At 38.0% G+C, this 15,960-nt stretch overlaps 1 protein-coding gene and 1 long non-coding RNA gene across 3 annotated transcripts in view; one reads left to right on the top strand and one right to left on the bottom strand.

The window, feature by feature from the left end:
* The window catches only part of LOC139031996 (uncharacterized), a 79,069-nt gene extending 64,920 nt beyond the window's left edge, over window positions 1-14,149 (bottom strand). The window contains exon 1 of one of the 2 annotated variants that reach the window (XR_011484531.1): window positions 13,901-14,149. This is a non-coding gene — a long non-coding RNA (uncharacterized lncRNA). The other variant, XR_011484530.1, reaches the window with a different exon arrangement.
* SMR3A (submaxillary gland androgen regulated protein 3A) lies at window positions 265-6,976 on the top strand. Its single transcript, XM_020873519.2, has 3 exons — window positions 265-361; window positions 1,615-1,682; window positions 6,018-6,976. The coding sequence occupies exons 2-3, from the start codon at window positions 1,629-1,631 to the stop codon at window positions 6,873-6,875; spliced, it is 912 nt and encodes a 303-aa protein (XP_020729178.2). The 5' UTR covers window positions 265-361; window positions 1,615-1,628; the 3' UTR covers window positions 6,876-6,976.
* Window positions 14,150-15,960: the final 1,811 nt, after the last annotated feature.

Here is a 15,960-nt window from a genome sequence, read left to right as displayed (position 1 = left end):
CTTGAAGCTCCAGACTATTTTGTTGAAACAAAAGGGCATTGTGACTCATTATATAATATATGTTTCCTTAGGAAACACCAAATATTGGATGGATCAAAGCTCATCCTCAGAAATGAAAAAAAAAATACTTGCAGGAAAAGATTGCCAAATTGGCAATGACAATTTCCTACCTTTGTTTAAAGAACATCAACCAAATCTTTCAACTAGGTTTTTCCTTGTTATCACTATGTATCCCTTGCATCTATATAACAGCTGAGATTTTTTATTCTTTCTCTACTTCATTTGTCATCTTTCAAAAAGTCCCTGGCAAGACTAATTTGACCAGCAGGATAATCAGCCCTGAGAAGCCTCTCATACAACGGTAAGTACATAAAAATATAAACTAAAGGATTTTTAATTTGAAATCTAAATTTTTCTCAGACTTTCAAAGACATAATTTTATGGGGTTTTTTTTTTAGCATGTTCATTTTCAACAAAAAAAATAATAGGGGGCTTACATAATATCTAGTTACCATTAAGCATATTAAATTTTGAGAAATTCCATATGTCAAAAAACAAAGCATTTATTTTGGGCCCCTGGGACAATTAAACCATCCAATTACACAATAAATCAACCTTCCCCTCTGATGTACCTTAATGATTTTTGACCTTCATAATGACCAAAATACTGTCAGATGTACTCTGAGAGAATAATTGCACAAAGTTTTTATTATTTGCTTGGCTTTCCTTTCCAGAGATTTTAAGAATGTGTCATAGGAGAAATGATGCTTAAAAATATAACCATATGCATATATATTCAAGGAATTCTTTTTCCATAGATCATTTTAAGACCCAGATTGTTCAGCCAACATAATTAATTGATGGGCAGAGATAACTATCCAAAAGCTATACTGCACAAAGGTTCATGGTGTTGCTTTCCCACAACTCAAGCTCATGTACTTCAAATATATTGTCAATTTCGAGCCAACTGAGAGTAAAATACCTGGACACCTCCCTTTTCTATGCACAGGTCTTTAATATACCACGTGAGGATTCTTTGAAGTTTTTTGTGACCACTCATCACGGACTGAAACACTTTAGGAGAATGTTGTTAAAACTAGAAAGGGATTTATAGTATGCGATAATTTTCCTTTAAACTGTATCTAGTAGGGTGATATTGTTGCTTTCCTTATTTCTGAGTTGCACCAAGAAATTAAATTTAAAACATAGGATCTAGTTAAGAAATTAATATCTGAAATAAAAGTGTGTAGAAATCTACAAAGCCCTATAATCACTATTTAAAAACACCAAGATACCCAAATCCAAATAAGTTGTCCATTTCAAAATAGCAACTTCTGAAATCCAAAACCTTACTTATAAAAGTTTCTATCGTACAAATGCTTTCTGAACAACTTTTTTGCCATTCACAAGTCAAAAGTTAAAACTAATTTCATCATTCTGAAGTTAAATGTTACTACAGCCTACTGACACTAATAGTGAGCCCAAAATAATATTAGACAAAATTCTTAAAATGCTGCAGTAGTATTCCTGTATGAGTCATATACAAGTGTTGGGATGTTTTCCAAATAGTACTATTAAAAAGGAATGCTGATCAGCCACTGTGCTCACTTTCAGGAATAACCATAAGGATGAAACCACTGTGCTTGACCTTTGGCCTTTTGGCTTTTATAACATGTTTCTCGGTAAGTCTCATTACACACATCTGTATATTTTTCTAACAACTATTACTTCAGATTTCTTTTTGCGTTAATGATATCATCCTACTTTATATATTAGTAGTTAGCAATCATTGTTGAAGCACTGTTCTAGTGTTTTAATTTGCCTTAAATTTAAAAGCTAATTTAATTTCAAAAGCAACACATTGCTCATGGCTGCTATTTGGGGAAGTTTGGATCTACAATATCAGGCTACTTTATACAGACATGTATAAATGTGGGTCCCACACATTAGCAATTTCACAAGTAGATGAAACAAATTGATTGAAAGTCTTTGATCCAACATACTGAAAAATAATATTTGAATATTATTGATATTTAACACTGTTGTTCAATGTTTGGGGGGCTTTATTTCCTAATCTATAAAATGAGATACTTAAAAAAGAACATTTGTGGTCATAATAGTGTTCATGGAAAATCCCATGGACAGAGGAGTCTGGCAGGCTACAGTCCATGAGATCACAAGAGTCGGACAGGACTGAGCACATATACATAGTGTTCATGGATCGTCTACATCAGAGTTAACAGATTCATTTATTAAGAATATGCTATATATTCTGCACTTCATCCCGGAACAAACAAGAGAGCCCAGAGAGGAGGATTTAGGGACATACATTTTGTGAAGCACTAAGGGGAATCTATGCATGTTAACTTTTGAGAAACTATAAACATTTGTACCAACATATCTCATGGAAAAGACTGTAGAAGCTTCTAAATATCTTAAATTGCAAAGGATAAAAACCCACACGTTTTTGGTTTTGTTAAGTAGTGAAATGATAATCTCCAAGGAGGGATGGATGAATTCCAACATAGGAATGAGGAGATTAATTCCAGAATAATTTCTGCCAAAGATCTGTAAGATCTTTTATACCAATTGGAAAAAGAAAACCTTTTTTCAGATCATTAGGACTTTCACAAAACAAGAAACATAAAATTATATCATTTTGAAACATCAAACAATGCTGCTTCCATCTACTCTCAGAAACTTGAATAAGACCAGGTCATTCAATAGGTCTCTCAGGGAGTCCAACATTGGCCTAAGTACATATTAATGCATTATATCACTAAGTATATTATATTATTAAGTATCCTCTGATATACTTTTTGATAAGCCAGTTAAACATACAGACATATTTAAAAGTTCATATCATGTCTTACTGACCTAATCTTAAAGCTGATTTTCAATATGTTTATATCCTCAGAATATGAGAAAAAACATTTTCTTAAGTTAAAGGATCATGTTTTGATTATATAAATAATGATTTTTTTGCAAAATAAATGTGAGTTCAATAATATAAGCAGTCTAAATAGAAATAAGTCATTTCTCAGCTTAATTATATGAGACTAATGATCATTAACAACAGTTGAATTTTAGAAATGCAATTAGTAGAATATCTTTTACATATGGGCAAGATAAGTGGTAATATTTGGCATGAAATCTTTTATGTGTTCATTCCACTATACATAATTTTACATAAATTAAAATAATTTACAGACATTATCTTATAATCCTCAAAGAAAGACAAATGGTTTACTATTAATTCTATTAAAATACAAATAACTTTAAGTCCAAAGGATCAGCTCCAATTATATTCCAGTGAGAGGACAGGTTCTTCTACTGACATAGTATAGTCATCATTTTTACCAAGTTCACTACCTTGACCCCAAGGTGGAAAAATAACCAATCAGTATGTCTGGGTTAAGAGATTAGGAAAAGAAAAGGCATTTACTATGAAGATTTTTCATTAGACCTAACCTTTGGATCTATATCAGAATATCCTTAGGAGACAAGGCTACTTTTACATAATTCTTTGTGTCAACAATGAAAATGATGTTAAATATTTTCCCTACACTAAAAATTTGTTTTCTGGAAAAGTAAAAATTAAATCTGAAGCTTTTAAAACACAGTGACTAGTTTTTGGCTTGTCAGCCCTTGAGTCAAGTATCCTCCAAACTCCAGTCAACCATCACTAGCTAGAGAGGGCAAACAAGAGTAGTGATGTAGAGACGAGCTTTAGCATTTTACTACCTCATTAGCACACCAATAAAAGAATTTCACTGACATGTTGTGGGGAGAAGCCTGGCTGAAGAGTCAATAGAAATAAAGAAGTAGGGTTAGCAAACCTAGACTACCTTTTCTGAAAGTATTGCTATAAAGGAAAGAGTTGAAAGTGGACCTTTTTCAAAAAGGTAAACTGAACATAAGGGATAGTTTACTGAGAAAAACAAGCCAATTGAAAGGCACATATATGAAGTGCAGGAAGCAAAAGGGACAATTGACAGAACTCTGAGATGTTACTTGTGAACGAAAAGGAAATATCTAGATATTGATGACTTTATGGTTGTGTGGCTGGCAAATCTGTGACTCATTTCCAATTGTGTGCATCATTTTGGAGAAGAGGGAGGAACATCATCTTGGTGGGGAGGATGGGGGCTCAGAAAGAGGTAGAGAATCTTGACAAAATCGGCACCCACTAGGGAAAATCACAGACCACTAGGGAATGTGAAAAGCAAACTTCAAATACTTGAGAGGTTTGCAGGACAGCACTGAAGGACCATAATCTGTGGTGGCACAGTGCTTTTATTATCTGCCAGCCCTGTTCAAGAACCCATGATAAGGAATCAAGGACAATTTAAGGTAATTCTCAAGTTATGGGTGCTCAGTCATGCTCGACTTTTTGCGAGCCCAAGGACTGTAGCCCGCCAGGCTTCTCTGTCTGTGGAATTTTATAGGCAAGAATACTGGAGTGGGTTGCCATTTCCCTCTCCAAGGGATCTTCCTGACCCAGGGATCAAACCCACATCTTTTGCGTCTCCTGCACTGTCAGGCAGATTCTTTACCACCGCACCATCTGGGAAGTCCAATTCTAAAGTTTGGAATTATCAAAGGGAAAACAACAGACAAACAAATAGGTGGAGGGCCTGAGGAGAGCAAGAGGGAATAGGCTTGTGTGTCCATAGAAACCCTCAGTAAAGGAAGACTTGTACTTTCTTACCCTAGAGCGTTGCCATATTTTCCCTTCACTTGCACACCCTCTCCCCATTTTCTATTATTTAAGCCTCTTTACAAAGGCTGGCTTTCTAATGAGACAATCACTAATCTTTCCTCTAATGAAACCTAATCAACATTTGTTTCCTGCAGTATTTGTTAAAAGCTGTATTTTCAGAGTAGCAGGTACCATTTCTTGAGCACTGTACCTGAACCAAGCATGGTCCAAGTACATGACAGGCACCATTTCACAGATCTCACAATGGCCCTAGGAGGTGGATACTTTTAGGACTGACATTTTCCAAATGAGGAAAGAGAGTCTCCAAAATGACTCCACATTCACACAATCTCTAAGTAACAGATGCAGAATTTAAACCTGGGCATGAAACTCCAAGAGACTAGCTTTCTGCCTCCCTTTCGGCCATTTCTGAACTGCTGTGTATGTAGGTACTTGGTTTGTAGACTCACGAAAGGCAGGAGTGTGTCTCTACCTCTCCCACGTTAGTGTAGACCAAAAAGTAGTAATATCTTTCACACTTTATTAGTGTTCAAAGCCTGGAACAACCCTGAATAAAGAGACATTTTCCCCATTTGGAATGACTGCAAGCACACGTTCTACTTATAAGAAAACAAGATGATTTGACTGAACTCTTTTCCACTCAGTATTATCTCAGGTTTCATTGAGAGACTAGGCATTCAGAGAAAGAAACTCCACATTTTCTCTGACAGAGACTTTAGACACATGTAAGAGTTTTTCATTGCTGCACAATAAGTTGCCATAAACTAGTAGTTTTTAAAAATGCATTTATTGTCTTGCTATTTGGTCAGACTCTGGCCTTGGCTCGGTTGGATTCTTGCTCATACTTTTAGAAATTTGCAAAGGTATAGCCAGGGCTATGGTCCATTCTGGAGCCCAGGTCCTCCTTCAACTTGCACGGATGTTGACAGAATTCAGGCCCTTGTCAGTAAGACTGAAGTCCCCACTTGCTTTCTGGCTAAGAACCAGAGACCAATCCCAGCTCTTACCACCCAAGGCACTCACACCCAAATCATCATCTCCACACATGGTGTGTGGCACTCTGCTTCAAAGTCAGCAGAAGGCATTCAAGTCTCTCTGAATTCTCTCTCTGACCTGTAGAACCTATTTTACAATAAAAGAGCTCAACTGATAAAGTCAGGCCAGCTTGGGCCAGCAGGGAATAGGAATCTTGGGAGCCACCTAAGAATTCTACCTAACACAGAAAATACACATTCTTATGCTTGACACTGAAATATCTAATTTAAAACTGTTTACTTCTTTTTTTTCCCCATAGTCTGGAGAGAGTCACAGAGGCCCCAGCCTACAAGTGCCTAGACCACCTGCTCGACTTCCTCCACCACGCATTCCTTCTGTCCCAGGATTTGTTCAACGCCCTTCTCTATCCTCTGGTCCTGGAAGAATTCCACCATACCTTCTTCTACCTTCTGGTCCAGGCAGAATTCCACCACGCCCTCCTTTCTTCCCAGGTTATCCAAATCCACCAAGACCTTATCCATCTAGACCTCAACAGTTCCTTCCATATCCTCCATTTTATCCTCCCTTCTTTCCACCTCTACCCCCAAAACCAGCAACTACAACAGACTCCCCTACTATCTCCATTACCAACACAACAAACCCCATTACAAACATAACAGTCCCCAGTGCCAACACAACAGACTCCATTATCAACACAACAGTCCCCAGCACCAACACAACAGATTCCATTACCAACACAACAGACTCCGTCACAAACACAACAGTCCCCAGCGCCAACACAACAGTCCCCAGTGTCAACACAACAGTCCCCAGTGTCAACACAACAGTCCCCAATGCCAACACAACAGTCCCCAGTGCCAACACAACAGCCCCCAGTGCCAACACAACAGTCCCCAGTGCCAACACAACAGTCCCCAGCACCGACACAACAGTCCCCAGCACTAACAAAACAGTCTCCAATGGTGACACAACAGACTCCATTATAATCACAACAGTCCCCCTAACAGACACTACAGACTCCACTACAAACATAGCAGAACCCACCACCAAATTCATCAACCCCACAACTACATCATCCAATACCCAAAATTCCTTTATTAAGAGATTTTTAGAAAAATTTCTTTCCTTTTTGGGGTATGGAAGAGATAGCCCATGAGCTCTGAGTTTTGGGGAGAAATAATCTTAGAAATTGTAAAAGAAAGCACAAGTTATGAAAACAGTATGACAACAAAGTGAAAATAAAGAATTGAGCAATGATACTAAGCCTCCAGTGTCTTCAGGAGAGCCACCAATTTGTCCACACTTATGCCACTCATTTGAAAATTAGTGCTACCAGAAATCTGACCTTGTACCATGAAACCAAGGAGGGAATTAGAAAAATACAATGAGACACCTAGACTTGTAGCTTAAGGTGATGAAGTTGGAAAAGTAGGCAACAGGATCCTTTCTTGGGTACCTCAACCCATCATATAATTACAAAACATAAAATAGCATGTTAAAAGATACTAAAATTAAATAATCTTAAGTCTTCCAGCTTTTTACATGATCTGTCAATTCCAGAGCAGAGATGTCTTCCTAGCAAATCTAAATATCTAAATGAGGTACTTTCAAGGCACAAATCTTGAAATGTCATATAAAAAATCATTTTCCACCAAAGTAGGACTTGATAAATAATGATCATTTCAGACATCAATAATAAAAGGAAGATGGCTGAGATTTCCAAATTTCCATTGCTTCCTATCATTAGGTAAGATTTTAATCAAAAGTATTATGACCATTTTGGGAAAAAAAGTATTATGACCATCATGGCTTCATTGTATCACGAGAGCTATTATCTCTCATAGATTTTTTTCACTGTTGAAGTATAAACCTGCATTTTCTTTCAGTACACTTACTTAACTACCCACATTTCCACCAAGTACTTATGAATCAAAACTTCTCAAAGATATTTGAAGTAAACCTAAACTTGTTTTTTGGTGTTTAATGCCATCCTTATTCCACAACTACTTATTGACTCTTCCATGAAACAGAGACTGTTATAGCAAATGAGAGCTCAGTAATAATGAAGGCAGTCAAAATCACTGCTTTCATGGAGCTTATACTCTAATATAACAAGAAAAGAAAGTAAGCAAATGTAAATGTAATTTAAGAAGGAAAAAGCACTCTCCTAAGAAGTGAAGTCACTTAGTCGTGTCTGACTCTTTGTGACCCTACAGAGTATAACCTACCAGGTTCCTCCATCCATGGGATTTTCCAGGCAAGAATACTGGAGTGGGTTGCCATTTCCTTCTCCAAGGGATCTTCCCAACCCAGGGATTGAACCTGGGTCTCCTGCATTGCAGGGAGATTCTTTACCACCTGAGCCACCGGGAAAGATGAAGTGTGAGGTGATAAAAAACTATGGTGATTGGCTGTCTTGTTTGGCAGAATCTCTGATGAAATGATATCTAAGCAAAGACTTGAAGAATGTTAAGAGCAAAGTATTATAATATCTAGTAAAAGGACACTCAAGGCAGAAGGAATCAAAGATGGAAAGACCTGAAGTAGCAATGAATTCTGCATGTATCAGAACCATAGAATGTTAATCTGATTCAAACTTAGTAAGAAAGAAGAGAATATCAAGGAGGCAGACAGACCACATCATAAAGGACCTAGGATTTGAATTTCATTCTAAATGTATGGGAGGCAACTAAAATTTTAAATAAAAGAATAACATTATCTGATTGGCATTTTCAAATTTTCATTTCTGTGACTCTCCTGTGAATACGATTCCATTTAGGAAAAAAAAGAAAAAGAGTAAAGTCCATTTCAAAACTTCTGTTGAGAGAGGTGATGGTTTAGACTAGGCTGGGATCAAGCTCCCAGGGGAGAAGGGATCGGATATAGAGATGCTGGAAATACCCAAAGGTATTTGAAAAATGTTGGATGTGGGTTTCAAAGAAAAAAAAAATCTAGAAATAACTCTGATATTTGGGACCCAGGTGATTATATGAATAAATGATGTCTTTTAGTGACAGGAAAGACTGGAGAGGAATCAGGGTTTAAGGATTTGGAATATACTAAGTTCTGAACTGGATATATTAAGTTGGAGATCTCTAACTTCTGTACTATTTTTTATTACTGCCACAGCATATCACCATAGACTTAGCATCCTGGAATAGGAAAAATGCTTTATCTCCCAGTTCTATGTATCAGAAGTGTACACAGTAGCCGAGTCACATAGTTTGTCTGCTTAGAGCCTCACAAGATTGAAATAAAAGTATCATCAAGGCTGCAATCCTTTTTAGAAGCTCTGGGGTGAACCTGTGTCAAGGCTCAGTCATCTCTCTATACATCTCTCTTGCCTAACTCTTCTTCTCCTACATCCTCTGACTCCAGCCAGAGAAATTTATCTACTATGAAGAGCTCAATTAGTTAGAGCAGTCCTATAAAAAAAAAAATTGAGGATAATTTCTCTTTTGAAAGAATTATAGCATAATAAAGGGTTTTCCAGGTGGCACAAGGTTGAAGAATCTGCCTGCCAATGCTGGAGACACAAGAGACTTAGGTTCTATTCCTCCTGGGTTGAGGAGATCCCCCTGGAGTAGGAAATGGCAACCCACTCCAGTATTCTTGCCTGGAAAATACCACGGACAGAGAAGCCTGGTAGGCTACAGTCCATGGTGTTGCAAAGAGCCAGACACAACTGAGCACACACACATACACATGCACACACACACACATAACATAATAATATCTGAAAAGTGCTTTGACAGCATAACTCTTTGAAAAGTTGTATTTACTTCCCCTCATTATTCCATTGTCCACTGAAAAAATACGTGCAACCTAAAAGTTGAAAGTTAGGTTTATTCGGCGGGAATCATGAGGACTCCAAGCCCAGTAAACAGTATCTCAGGTGACCTGGAAAGAGCTGCTTCTGAGAAGGCATGGGAAGGAGCCAGGCTATATACAAGTTTGCAGCAAGGGGGCAGGTAATCTGAATATTAAAAGATTATTGTTAATTAAGGAAAACCAGGTCTCTTGCATAAGAGATTTAGTGCTCTTCTATGTATGGGAAGACACACAAGGCTTACTGAAATCATTTCTTTCATATGCATCTCAGCTATCTGGGGCCAAATTCTGCTTTTTTATTGTTCACATCCTAATTCCTTGTATAACCATAAGAGCTGGTGATGTGGTGGATAATTGCTTCTTGTGCTTCCCACATCCCCCCAAGTCCTCAGCACTTATCTCGGGGAGGAAGTGGCTGATGGCTGCAGAATAGCTGGCATTGTTTGACCTGGGCTTAGATGGCTATGTCATGGCTTGTTACTGGTATAGCAGCAAATACTTCATTTCACAGAAATAGTTCATTTCAGAGTAATATTTCATGTCACACAATCAATGAGAGCTTGATTTAATAATGAGGGAATGGAAATCTTGAAGGGCAGATGCTTAGAAACATGCCTACTACAACTTCTAGGTAGAAATTCTGAGTAGGCAGGATATATACACAGGAGCAGCTCAAGTAGGAGGTTTGAGTTTCGCCAGGATCCCAGTTTTGCCAGGAGAAAGTTAGAAGGGGAAAGCTAGGTAGGGAAGAGGAGCTATTCAGGGAATGAGAGTTGCATGTAAGCTAAGCCATACAACAAAGACAAGTAAAAGTTTACAAAGTGGATTTAGAAACAACTGAGACTTGGATAAGTACACTTCCACTTCATATTATTATCAAGCATCTAAATGAGCAGAGAAAATGATGTGTTTGAAATGAGATCAAGAAAACGTGGTGCCAGTGAGTGAGCAGAGGGGCTGCCTGGTACTTCCCCTTCTTCCTCCTGAGGGCACAGACAAGCTTGGGGTGTCTCAGCAGCCAGGGTACATGGAAGAGTCTACCCCATCACAGGACCCAGAACTGACCTTTGAACCTTTAAATAGGGGAAACATGCATCACACTGAAAGTTTCACTATATTGCCTTTTAAGGGATTTTATGCAGAGCCTCGGAGAAGGCAATGGCACCCCACTCCAGTACTCTTGCCTGGAAAATCCCATGGATGGAGGAGCCTGGTAGGCTGCAGTCCATGGGGTCGCGAAGAGTCGGACATGACTGAGTGACTTCACTTTCACTTTTCCCTTTTATGCATTGGAGAAGGAAATGGCAACCCCCTCCAGTGTTCTTGCCTGGAGAATCCCAGGGACGGGGTCACACAGAGTCAGACATGACTGAAGTGACTTAGCTGCAGTAGCAGCAGCATGCAGAGCCTAAACAAAGTAGGTAACTTGTTTTGCATGTTTTTTCTTAATGTGCCATCAAGTTTAACTAAGGTTACTGAGCATGGACCTGGTTGATAACAGTATACAAGGAAAGATTACAGGAGTGAACTACAGAAACATAGACAAAAACAACAAAAAAATAAATAAATAAATAAATAAATAAAAGGATTGGGGAAGTATATTTAATATGCTTTATTGTGTGCTTGTTCTTAGTCATTCAGTCATGTCTGACTCTTTGTGACCCCAAGGATTGTAGCCCGCCAGGTTCCTCTATCCGTGGGGATTCTCCAAGCAAGAATATTGGAGTGGGTAGCCATACCCTCCCTCCAGAGAATCTTCCCAACCCAGGTCTCCTGCATTGCAGGTGGATTCTTTACCAGCTGAGCCACCAGGGAAGCCAAGAATACTGGAGTGGGTGGCCTATCTCTTCTCCAGGGGATCTTCCCCACCCAGGAATTGAACCAGGGTCCCCTGCATTGGAGGCAGATTCTTTATCAGTTGAGTTACCAGGGAAGCCCAAGCTTTGTTATCATTTATCTGCAAATCCTCATAATTTATATGCAACTTCTTATATGGAAGAGGAGATAAAATTAAAATTTCTATTTCCAAGAAACAACTTGATTTCTGCATGTGACTGAATTCAATCCATCAGGACACAGTGACAGGGGAATAAGAAGGCAAAATTAGGGCAGAAGCCCTTTTTCCTGCTTTGACTGCCACCAAGCAAAATCAGATAGATATGCTTGAAGCATCACTACTGCCTCATGTGTGTGAGGCAGTTCTATACTTTCAGAGTCACAACTCTAACCATCCAACCCCAAGACAAAGAGACAGTGGAAGTCCCCTAATGTCTATTTCTTCAATCCTCTTACTAATGCTTTGTAAGCACACAGTTATCTCTATGGATCCCCTTTCTACTTAAAAGAATGCCTTCTTTCCTTGAATAGAATCCTGGCAAGGACAAAAGAAGAATGGGAAACAAGGAATAGGTGACTGGGTCAGCTGGAAGCAGAGCACGGTCTATATTGTATTGAATCAGCCCTTTCTACTGTCTAATAAGGGTCCCTGCTCTGTTATTAGCAAATATCCCTCTATTTCGGTTCTCTCTTTAATTGTAAATGAAGTATATCTGGTGCTTTCCTCACAATAGCATATACACATTCATTCCAATAAAAAAAAGTACTCCTTATCCCACTCCCTATAGACTATATGCCTCCATGAAATTTTGCTTCATGCCCTCAGTCACAGCAGACTGCTGCCTTCATTAAAAAATTCCTTCTCTCATAAGTCATGGATAGGGTCTTCCCTGGTGGTCCAGTGGTTAGGAATCCACCTTGCAATGCAGGAGATGTGGGTTTGACCTCTAGTTTGGAAACAGATTTCACATACAGAGGAGCAACTAAGTCCAAGCATTGTCACCACTGAATCCTGAATTCCAGAACATGCATACCACAACTAGGGAGTTCATGCACCACAGAAAGATTCCACATACCCCAACTAAAACCCAACACAGTCAAATAAATAAATAATGTCAAATAAATAAAATGAAAGCCATGGATTAGTTCCATATCCTCATAAAAGCCATAAACCAACCACCAGACTGTTCACCCATCTTTCTGAGTTTTAGAGCTTGCTGCATTTTTCCTCCTGCTCTGCCCTGTCGCTTTCTGCACCATGTTAGTCTGCCTGGTTTCATGCCAATTGATTTCTAGTTTCCTAGCTTCTGACCACATCATTTTTCATGGCCCATTTTGTTGGCCCACCAACATCACTTAAGCCAATCCCCAGAAAAACCATTCCAATATATAGATAACTCATTAATTTCCTCCATCCCAACGCTGGTATTCTAGAACCCTCCTCTCTAGCCACTTTCTGTATTCTAAATTGCATTTTTTTCTTCCTTTATTGAATATCCTCTGCAATTTCACTAGGTTCCTTAGGTCATCCTGACTTCTAAGTATATGATGAACATTTGAATTTCACTTGTTTACATTTTCTGCCTGGCTTCTCATATTGAAAAATAGCATACAGTTATACATACTATTCAGCAAATATTTTCAAGCTAACAATAAATTCACTATAACACTTAATGACAATAACCACATTGAGTATTATAAACCTACAAAATGCTTGAAAATCAGTATGCAAATTACAGATATTGAAAAGTAATCCACTACACCTAGGTAGTAGAGAGAGAGAAAGATAGATGTAGAATATGTGTGTGTGTGTGTATATATATATATATATATATATATATATATATATATCTCCACTACTGGGTTTATCTATGTACATATCTAGGTACTGACATACCTGGATAGTTGATAGGCAGCTAGGTCACTAGAAACATAGAATGATAGATATACATTATATACATATCAGTTCTACAAAAAAATGTATTCACATTTTCCTTATTCAGATGAGACTCAGAGAAGTAAAGTAACTTGGCTAAGAACAAGCATCTCATTGACAGAGACAGGATTCAACTCAAGCAGATCCAAATCCACATCTATATTCTGTACACAAATGCTTACCATTTCTAACATTCTTATTTTGATTTTTATGTTGTGAGCAACTCCCACTGTCTACTTTCTCTGTTCCCACTAATAGGTCAATGAACACTGCTGAGAGAGATAACCAGTCTATGCTGTCTGAATAGGCTACACGTTCCTACCACTACTGTAAATAGTCTATTTTATCTACTTCCTCTCCTACATGGTGAGCAACCTAAGAGCAAGTAGAGACCACTCATCCTTATAAATATGCAAATTCAAATCTCAAGTGTCTTGTCAATGAAAATAAAATTACACCTTAAGCTAAGATAAAATGACAATATAAAGAAGACACCTAGTATATACCTATTCCTTTTATCCCAGTTGAGTACACAGGACCTTGATGAATCTGCTCACAAAGATGAAAAATGATCTCACCTTGGTTGCTGATAGTTACTCCTGTTTTCATATATTGACAGTACTGTGGTGTAATGTTCACTTCATAATGCCAGCTTTCTGTGGGTGCCCCTCCACATGGATAATGCTCTATTGTGATGTCATCCATTTCTGTCAATTACAAACAGTATGGCTGTAGCAATACCAAGATGAATGAAGCTTCAGAATGAGCCCAATTGAAGAATCATATGATTAAAATTTGGGGTTTAAGAAATCCACAAATACCCAGAAAATCCTGCATGAATAGAAATGAAAGAGTCCTTTATAAAAATATTTATTCTAAAGTGTCATTTCAAAGGAATGCCAAACCTGTAGGACAATCCATAAAATAAGGAAAGAAGCTTAATTGTCAAAACAATTCAGACTATAGCAGGAACACTAAAGTGTCAGAGAAGAAGCCATTTTCCTCTTCTTACCCACTTTTGAATTCTCAACTAGATTATATTTCCCAGGCTTCCTTGCATTCAGACATGGCAATGTGTCTGAATTTCAGCCAATGAGTGAGAACAGAAATGGACAAGGTCACATCTAAACACAGCCATGAATTCCTCCTGTGTGTTCCTTCAGGATTTCCCCTTCCTGCTACTGGAATGCTGACCCCCAGGGAAACCTTTATAATCACATGTTGACGATAGCAGAGCTGCCATCATTCTTGTTCTCTAAATAGCTGCCTGCAAACAAGCCTTCCCAGTTTTAACCCTGACGACCTATGATGTCAATAAAACATTGTATAAGCAAGAAATTAAGTTCCCTTGTTCTAAGTTACTATGGTTTTGGTATATATTCTTGTACCTTTTGCTACTCTAACAAAGAAATCAGTATCCTATTTTGAAGTGGGGGACTATACTGAGAAAGAAGAATGAGAGGGCTCTAATCAAGTGGTTCATGGTTAAGACATAAAAGAGAATAAAAAGAATGAGAGCATATAAGGCAGTAAAAAGTAAGGTAAAACTAACCTTTGCAATAACTTGGGAGATAAGCCATCAATGTGCCCACTGAGCCTGTAATTCTAGGGCAGTGGGTGAAAAAAGCTAGTCTTCACTTTCCCACCTCCTTTACAACATTTATATGGGTGCCAGATTACTTGAACTTTAAATATGTTTTTCTTATATTTTGAAGTTTTTTTATAATCTTATCCTAATTGAAAGTTTCTAGATAGGTATGTAAATAGATTCTGAAATACCTATATTATTTTCTGAATCCTCTTAGGTGTTTTGTAGATAGTCATAACTGAATATATAATAATGATTTTTTTTTTTAACTGGAAATAGAACTGCCATATGACCCAGCAATCCCATTCCTGGGCATACACACCAAGGAAACCAGATCTGAAAAAGACACATGTACCCCAATGTTCATTGCAGCCCTGTTTATAATAGCCAGGACATGGAAGCAACCTAGATGTCCATCAGCAGACGAATGGATAAGGAAGCTGTGGTACATATACACCATGGAATATTACTCAGCCCTTAAAAAGAATTCATTTGAATCAGTTCTAATGAGATGGATGAAACTGGAGCACATTATACAGAGTGAAGTAAGCCAGAAAGATAAAGACCAATACAGTATACTAACGCATATATATGGAATTTAGAAAGATGGTAACGATAACCCTATATGCATGACAGAAAAAGAGACAGAGATGTATAGAACAGACTTTTGGACTCTATGGGAGAAGGCGAGGGTGGGATGATCTGAGAGAACAGCATCGAAACATGTATATTATCAAGTGTGAAACAGATCTCCAGTCCAGGTTGGATGCATGAGACAAGTGCTTGGAGCTGGTTCACTGGAATGACCCAGAGGGATAGGATGGGGAGGGAGGTGGGAGGGGGGTTCACATGGAGAACACATGTAAATCCATGGCTGATTCATATCAATGTATGGCAAAAACCACCACAATATTGTAAAGTAATTAGCCTCCAACTAATAAAAATAAATGGAAAAAATAATAATAATAATGATAATTTTTTTAATATTACTTTGACCACTGCAACAGATTATGATGAGGTCTCACTTTTATCTTATACCAGGGAATATAT

Source organism: Odocoileus virginianus, chromosome 29, assembly GCF_023699985.2.
Source record: "Odocoileus virginianus isolate 20LAN1187 ecotype Illinois chromosome 29, Ovbor_1.2, whole genome shotgun sequence".
In the NCBI taxonomy this organism is placed as follows: Eukaryota; Metazoa; Chordata; class Mammalia; order Artiodactyla; family Cervidae; genus Odocoileus; species Odocoileus virginianus.
This window is presented reverse-complemented; position numbering and strand designations above follow the sequence as displayed.